This window comes from Notamacropus eugenii, chromosome 2, assembly GCF_028372415.1.
Source record: "Notamacropus eugenii isolate mMacEug1 chromosome 2, mMacEug1.pri_v2, whole genome shotgun sequence".
Classification (NCBI taxonomy): Eukaryota; Metazoa; Chordata; class Mammalia; order Diprotodontia; family Macropodidae; genus Notamacropus; species Notamacropus eugenii.
This window is the reverse complement of record NC_092873.1, coordinates 410628884-410637523: the sequence shown is the minus strand read 5'-3', so window position 1 is coordinate 410637523 and position 8640 is coordinate 410628884. Positions and strand designations below refer to the sequence as shown.

General features: G+C 42.2%; 1 protein-coding gene across 2 annotated transcripts in view; it reads left to right on the top strand.

Annotated features, from left to right (window-relative positions):
- The first annotated feature begins 1595 nt into the window (after nt 1-1595).
- EPHX1 (epoxide hydrolase 1) overlaps nt 1596-8640 on the top strand; it is a 51393-nt gene continuing 44348 nt past the window's right edge. Inside the window, exons 1-2 of one of the 2 annotated variants that reach the window (XM_072647708.1) lie at nt 1596-1874; nt 3868-3941. In XM_072647708.1, the coding sequence (XP_072503809.1) occupies nt 3896-3941 (46 nt within the window). In that variant the 5' untranslated portion in view covers nt 1596-1874; nt 3868-3895. Of the gene's footprint in view, nt 1875-3454; nt 3499-3867; nt 3942-8640 lie in introns of those variants that run through there. The other variant, XM_072647707.1, reaches the window with a different exon arrangement.

Sequence of the window (8640 nt, the reverse complement as noted above, 5' to 3'; positions counted from 1 at the left end):
AAGGAATTCCAAAGCATCCTGGGTGGTATGAACTCATGAGAGAAGCTGAAGCAACATATTTTATAAAGACAAATATTGTAAAGAAAAACAATGTGAAAGACAAATGATGGATGCAATGACCAACCATATCCCCAGAGGACCAGAAGTGTTACCCATCTCCTAGCAGTGGTGTGTCTGTCCTTTGTTGCCAAAGAAGACCATGTCATCAGAGAAATGATGACATGACTTGCACTTGACTTTGTTTTGAGTGAGGGAGAGCTGTGCAGGTCACCAGCCTCACTTGTCCTCCAGAGCCAACTGAATCCAGTGACCAGATATTCATCAGGATGACTGGAGATGACCCAGGATGAGGCAAGTGGGGTTAAGTGACTTGCCCAAGGTCACACAGCTAGTGAGTGTCAAGTGTCTGAGGTGAGATTTGTACTCAGGTCCTCCTGACTTCTGCACTGGTGCTTTATCCACTGTACTATCTAGCTGCCCCCAACCCATCTCCTGACAGAGATGTTGGACACAGAATGCTGAGACATCCATTTTTTTTTGTTTGACTTATTTATTAGAAGGATGTTTTTCTCATTCTCTTAATTTTCAAATGAGAAGGTTGGTAGAGAGGGAGGAGGAACTAGCAATGGTGATGCCCCCAATCCACTACTATACCTTTTTTTTTTTATAATGCATTTGCAGCAATGATATGCATAAATACAAATCCCACTGTAACTGTTGGTCTGTGATCTGTGAATATCATAAACCACTTCAACCTGATTCAGTTCCTCTGGATTCCTGGGTCTTCAACACATCTAACAAACTGGCCATTGTTGCTTAGTCTTTTCTTTCCTTCTCCCTAGGTGGCATAGGATAGGTAATACAATGTGCTATAAGGAACAGAATACTGGATTTGGAATAAGGAGGACCGGAGTTTAAATCCTACTGACAAGTTATAAATCTAGTGTTCTCACACTGAAGAGAAATAATAGGATTATTAAAAATTGCCACAGTAGACAATTATTCCTGATCAATCTTAATTCTTTAAGGCTGGGCAAGTCTTTATAGTAAGTGTTTAATGTATATGAAGGCAACGCCCTGGCTGGAGGAGAAGGTTCATATTGCAGTAAGTGGGAACAGAGGCAGGGTAGTTTGGCCTTTGTCTCCGGGTCCTGGGAAGACCTATGGTTGCGAAGGGAAATGATGCACTTCTTGGCCAAACTTAGGTCCTGTCACAACTATTGTGCCAATACTCTGCAAATACAGCGAGGACCCTGCCATTTATGTTACAAACCTATGGGACAAGGACCTCTGCTGCTGCTGGTCATTTGTTAAGGGGCTGGAGTGGTGGAAGAAGAGAGAGGCAGAGGGATACTGAGGGAGCAGGGGGAAAGGAGAAGCAGAAACATGGCATTCTGAAGGGAATCGGTCTGGGCTGGGGTGGAGAGAAGGAAAGCAGAGCTAGTTAGGGGCCGCTGAGGCTGGCCTGGGGTTGCCTTCGGTCTTGTTCACATTTCCAGGCCCCGCTCCACTTCCTGGCCTAGCTTGGTGGGGTCTGGCAAGGGTCCCCACCTCCGGCTGCACAACAGACGGCTCCGGGCCATCGGGGAGGGCTCAGCGCTGGGCGTGGCCAGGCCTTGGGTGGATAGACCTCCCCGGAGTGCCTGCGGCGGCCGGGGCGCTGGAGGGGGGCGGCTGGCACTTGCTCCAAGGCTTGCCCCATCTTCCAGGTCTCCCGGGATCCTGGAACCTTCCTCGGATCCGAGCCTCTGCGCCTGTTGCTGCTGCATCCCGCCCGGTAGCCTGTCGCCTATCGGCCGCAGTCACCGCGCTGCCGTCACCCTCTCGGCTTCCAGGGGCCTCTGCCCACTCCTTGCGCAGTAACTGGACAAACCGTAAGCGCTTGGGTCACGCCTGTTCTCGTGCCCTCGGGGATCAAGAGGCCGTCCCCCGGTTTTCCTACCCCTCCCCCCCTTTCCGGGGCGAGACCCCGCAGCTGAGGCAGGGAATGTAACCCCAGGGCCGCCTCCGGGTCACCTAATGGACCCTGGCACGGGGGGCAGCGGGGCCTCTCAGCGCCGGGCTGCTGGATGCCAGCGTTGGCCCTCATCCTGGCCAGAGACAAGCCCGGAGAGTCTCTGCCTTATCGGGTCAGGAGGAGAGATGTAGCAACAACGCAAGTTGTTACTAAATATCAAATCTTTAACTAAGCTTGCTACTAGTATCCTAACAGAGAGGCCGTGCACCCGATATGTGGAAAGACACGTTTGACCTTGATCAAGGGGGAAATCCGTTCTAGTTGACTGCGTATTTGTTACAAGGACTTTGTTTTCCCGTTTGAGGATAAATGCCCCAATTAATATTGGGGCAAAAAACTCTGTGTATGTGTGTATATACATAGATATAATATGTGTGTAATTTATTTTAAAAGAACCCATATATTTGGTTCTCCTCAGTGGGCAATATTTTAACCCTTATTTCCCTGTTCCTTTTCCTCACCCTAGACTTCCCCACGTCTCCTACGTCAGTGACCCTTCATTTCTCAGCCTCTTGACCGGATTTATTTGGCTAGTCTCTAGGGCTTGTTGACATACCTTGTTAGAGGAAAATCAACCCCGATTTTGCAGAGGAGGAAACTGACATCCAGGGAAGGTAGAGACTTGCCCTAAGTCACGCCCCAAGCTGGGAAAATATTTTCCTGAAGAGAAGCCCGAGAAATTTATTTAAAGACCATGTAAAAATAGCTTAAGTTAAAATCCTGGGTCCCAAGGTGTTCAAACCCTTCCCCACTTCATGCTAAGCCCTTGCAGTGGTACTTTGAACAGCATTTGGCATAAATCTTCCTTCAAAAGACATTTGTTTTCCCAGATTTCAAAGATGTTTGGCAACATCCCCAGATAGTCATGTTAGTTTCAGACCAGGGGCAATTCTCTGAGCTTCGCATAATTTATCACAAACCTGTTTCTGTAAAATCAATAATAGGTCTTCAGATAGTTTGATTCAGGTTTGATGTGTGCTTAAGTGAAACTTTGATCCCTGCGCTGTTTGTATATTTTAAGCTTTGGAAATAGAATGGCCCTGACCCCACTTACTGGAAGCTAGAAAATCTGTTTAAACAATTTTAAGCAGAATTTTCTTTTGTCCAGAAAACTTACGCAGCCAATAGGAGGGATGGGGAACCTGTGGCCCTCTAGGTCCTCAAGTGCAACCCTTTGACTGAATCCAAACTTCACAGAACAAATACCCTTAAAAAAAAGGTTTTGTAAAACTTGGACTCAGTCAAAAAGCCACACCCAAAGGTCACATGTGGTCTTAAGGCTGAAGACTCCCAACCCTTGCAAAATAGACCATAACTGATGCTAATATTTGACCCCTACTTTTCCCTGGAGAAGTTCTGGTAGTTTTTTCAGCTTTTCCTCTCCTTCCCACCCCCCTTCAGTGATTTAATGCAGAAGAAGTTGGCCACTGGACTTTCATCTGCCTCCCTGGGATGAGCCTCCTACCATACAAACTGGAGAGGTGAACCAGCCTTAGAACAGATATGTTAGGGGACACTGATAGAAACTTCTGAAAGGAAATTCCCAGCAAATTCATCAGTGTGATGGAATAGAAGGACCCACAGTTCAGAGCAGGGGAGGACCTTGGAGACCATCTTGCCTTCTTATGAGAAAGTTATAGTTTAGAGAGTGAATTTATCCAAGATTACACAGCTGCCAAGTATCAGCAGCCATTTCAACACACCCTCTGAATCTAAAGCCAATATTCTTTTCACTCCACTCTACTACCCCTTTTGAAGTGTAATTTTTATGGATTCATTTATGGATTTCACTTTACTGAAGTTTTTTCTTGCTGCCAATAATTTTTTTAAAACTCTCTTGGATTTTATAGGTACAAAAATATTCCTGACTCTCCAGAGATGAAGATCCCGGTCCTGGGTTTTATTTTTGACTTTGCTAGTAACTGTACGTATGGGGCTTTTATTTCTCTCTAAACTTTAATTTCCTTAAGGTTCTGCTATTCCCAAGGTTTTGGCGGTTAGAATCCTTGGGTCGGAAAGGAGGTAGTGGTTGAGATTGGGGGTCGATTCACCTCTCTCTCCTCTAGGCTGTCTTACTTCTCCTGTGTATACCAGCGCTAATAATAATGTGCATTCCTTTTGCTTCTTTGACAGGAAAATGGAGTATCTCTTCCCTCCCAGACCAAACTACTTTTAAAAATTCATTTTTTTAAATTATGAACTTAATCAACAGTCCAAATATTTTAGTATACCAAGAACCAAAGAGGCTCTCATATGAACCATTAAACTTCTATTATGTAGTTTGTTTTTTAAAATTATATGCTAAATTCACCAAAGTAGTAACAAAATTGCCTTCTCCTTTAAACTTCTTTTTATTTCTTTTGTTTGACTTTAATATTTCCTTGATTGATTTTTTTTCCATTTGCATCACTACCCACCAACTCTTCTACTACCATAAAAGCCTTTCCTTGTAATAAATAAGTATAGTCAAACAAAACAAACCCGTATATCAGACATATCTGAACATATGCCTTATTCTGCACCTCTAGTCCACCATCTCTCTGCTAGGGAAGCCACTTTCATCATCAGCGTTCCCAGAGTTAGGACCCTTCACGTTCTTACCCATATTCCAGTCTTGTACAGACTTGGGCACCCAGAGAAACAAACAATCCTAAACATACAAGCTATATGCCAACAGCCACACTTACCTTTAACCCTAGAGGAGGAGGAGGAAGCAGGGACTATTTTCCAGCCTGATCTTTTGTCTCTACAAGTCTTACAGTTGGGTCAGGGCAAGTTCCTAGGTGAGGAGAGGATTATAAGATTATAGACTTAGAGCCAAAAGGAACCTTAGAAGTCAGGACTAAGTGGCTTCTGAGAGTCCTTTCCAGTTCTATACCTGTGATTTTTTGATCTGTAATCCGGTCTGACCCCTTTCTTTCACTCATGAGGAAAGGAAGGCCTAAAAATTTGCTTAGAACCAATCTTCAAACCCTAGTCCTCTAAATGTACTTCCATGTAGTGGTTCATGATAATTCTGAATGATATACTTAGGTAGATTACATACTTGCCTTCAGGAGTGGGACTATGGGAAAAAACCTGCCTCCTCAAATACTTCTTTGGCCATTTTTTTTGGATGCTGCCTGAAATGCCATCATTAGAGATTAATTTGTTTGACTTTTGCTTTCCTTCCTATTTAACATGAACATATTCTTGGGAAAAATAATATAGTAAGTAATTTATATCAGTAATTTGTACTTTGATATGCATGGATTTATCTCATTTTTTCCTAAAATTAAATTTTGTTAATGAATCAAACAGTTCTAGGCCTCTGAACAGGATGGAAAGAGAGGGAAGTGGTACAGGCAGGGGAGGCTGGCATTATTGAAGACATATGAGGCAACTGACAATTTATTAGGACCAGTTTTGGAATGGAGAATCTAGAAAAGGACTAAAGTTCCAATGCTAGACCCTTTTGCCCCGTAGATCATCGTCCAATATTGCTGTTCCTGTGTACAGTGTTCTTCTGGTTCTTCTTACTTCACTTTACGTTAGTACATGTAAGTCTTTCCAGGCTTTTCTGAAAGCATCCTGCTTGTTATTTCTAGCACAGTGGTACTCCATCACAATCATATACTACAACTTATTCAACCATTCCCCAAATGATTGAATCCCCTTAATTTCCAATTCTTTTCACCACAAAAAGAGCTGCTATAAATATTTTTGTACATAAAGGTCGTTTTTCCTTTTCCTCTTTCTTCGATCCCTTTGGGGTATGTGCCTGTACATGCCTAATAGTGAAATCTCTGGGTCCAAAGGTATGCACAGTTTAGTAACTTTTGGGGCATGTTTCAACTTGCTTTCCAGAATATCTCTTCCTGTTCTCAGTTCCACCAACAACAGTGCATTAGCGTGCCTGTTTTTCTACAACTCCTCCAACATTTGTCATTTTCCCTTTTTGTCACTGTTACCAATCTGATGGGTGTAAGGTAGAATCTCAGAATGACTTTAATTTGTGATTTCTCTAATTATTAGTGATTTGGAGCTTTTTTGTCCATGGTTATTGATAGATTGTATTTCTTCTTTTGAAAATTACCTTTTCATATTTTTTGACCACTTAGCTATTGGAAAATGGCTTATTCTTATAAATTTTAGTCAGATGGAAATGAGACCTCTAACAAAGAAACTTGTTGCAAAGAGTTTTTTTTGCCCCTAACTACCATATCCCTTTTAATGTGAACTGTATTACTTTTGTTAGTGCAAAACTCTTTTAAATTTTATGTAATTAAAATTGTCTGTTTTATCTCTATGATCTGTTCTAGCTTGTTTGGTCATGAATTCTTCCCCTGTCCATAGACTGATGGATTTTAGCTAAGTCTTACGTGGAGGTAGGGATTCTGTGAGATATCGAAGGAAAGCATTCTTGGTATGTGCAAAGTCATGGAAATAGGAGACAGAAGGTCCTGTATAGGGCACATCAAATAGTTTATGTGGAACATAGAATACGTGTGAAAGAGTCATGTGAAATAACTCTGAAAAGGTAAGGTGCAAGCCAAATCAAGAAGTGTTTTAAATGCCAGACATTGGAGGAAGTGTGTATTTTATTCTTGAATCAATAAGGAACTGTTAAGGTTTCTCAATCAGGGAATGAGAGGCTCAGCTCTTGGCTTTTTGGAATATCAATTTGACAGCTTTGTGAAGGATGGATTCGAGAAGGTAGAGGCTGGTGGCCAGGGACCCAATTGGGTTGCTGGAGTAGTAGAGGTGAGAGGTAATAAGGCCCTGAACTAAGGGGTTAGTCTTTGTTAGTGGAAGGAGACCAAGAGGAAGAAGGAAGAGAACCTACTATGTGCCTGGCACTGTGCTTTACAAATGTTATCTCATTGGATTTGTAGAGAGAAGAGGATAAAGAAGAGAGATGTGTTGAAAATAAAATTGACAAGAGAAGACCAGTACAGTCTAGTGAGAAAACACCAGTCAGATAGAATTCTCTAGACATAGACTCTTAGGTCTGTCTTTATTTCTGGGATAGCCAGGTGGTACAGCAGTTAGAACTCTGGGCCTAGAGTTAGGAAGACCTCAATTCAAATCTATCCTCAGATACTCACTAGTGGTGTTATCTTGGGTAAGTCAGTTAACCTCTGTTTGCCTTAGTTTCCTCAACTACAAAATGGAAATAATGATAGCACCTACCTCTCAGGGTTGTTATGAAGATCCAATGAGATATTATCTGTAAAGGACATAATACAATACCTGGCACATAGGAGGAACTTGATAAACACTTGTTTCCTTCCTTCTATAAAGAATGTTTTATAGTTTCTTTGTCACTGATCCTATTGCAAAGGTATCCAACTTTTCTTCATGACATATAATATTTGCTCTTAGTTATAGATAAATGCTGTTTATTGTATTAAGAAAAAATCTATTTATTCCTATGCTTTCTAGCATCTGTAGCAGAGCCTGATGTTGGAGATTGTCCAGTAGGCATTGGATCATCTTTGTGACTGTACACAAGTCATTTCACTTTCCTGGGCCTCAGTTTCCTTATCTGTAAAATAAGGGATTAGATTAGATGATCTGTCCAGTGAGGTTCCTTTTAGTTCTAAATCGCTGATCTTATGTCCTAAATTTGAAATCTGATCACTTATTGGATGACTTGGGCAAGTAACTTAAGTCTTTGGACTTCATTCTCCTCATTTGTAAAAGTGGAGGTTGGATTAGATGACCTTTAAGGTCCCTTCAACTCTACATCTATGGTTCTATGAAGATGCAGGCATGGCATCTGCTGATGCTTGTATTCACAACAGGTTCTAGAACAGGAAGGTGACCAGTCCATCCATTCTTGATGTGTATTGTGAATGGAAAGGAATGGGAAGGGATGGGAAGGAGACTGATTTGTTAAAGACTTTGGGTATTAAGAATAGTGCCTGCCATATTGCTTGACTGAAACTTTCTTCTGATCTTGAGAAGGCAGAAATCCTGGTGACCAAGAACATGAAACAACAAAGGCAAAGGGATGGGAAGTATCACAGTCCAGTGGAAATGGTACTGGCTACAGAGCAGGAGGACCTATGGTCTGATCCTTCTTCTGCCACTTACTAGCTGGGTGACCTTGGGCAAATCACTTAACCTGCCTGAGTGCCATTTCTGTTACCTGTAAAATGAAGGGTCTGGGCTACATGGTTTCTGAAGTGCTTTTTAGCTCTGTGTCTGTAATCCTAAGGAGAACTGCAAAATGCCTATCTTAGATTGTGTATCCAAAGTGATGATTGTGGAATGCACATTGTGAACTGAAGCCTATTCACCACAAACTCATGATTTGTTTACTCTTCTCTGACAAAATCTAGGGTCTTTAAAAGGCTCCATCCTGTTATTATATCAAACTTCCCTGACAATATATCTGATATGTAAAGCATTCTGGCAAGAATGAGTGATCACTAACAATTCTGACACCTAGGGCAAACAACACATTTTATGCCCTCAAATCAGCTTTTAAACACAAAATTGGTTAAGGGGGAAGGAAAGAGGAACTACATCTAGGTGGAAGGAGAGATGGAGACCGCAGAATACCTTGGGTCTCCTGCTAGAGAGGTTGTCCTGATGGGGGTAGAGGAGAAGAAGAAAAGGATGAGGCTGGAAATCAG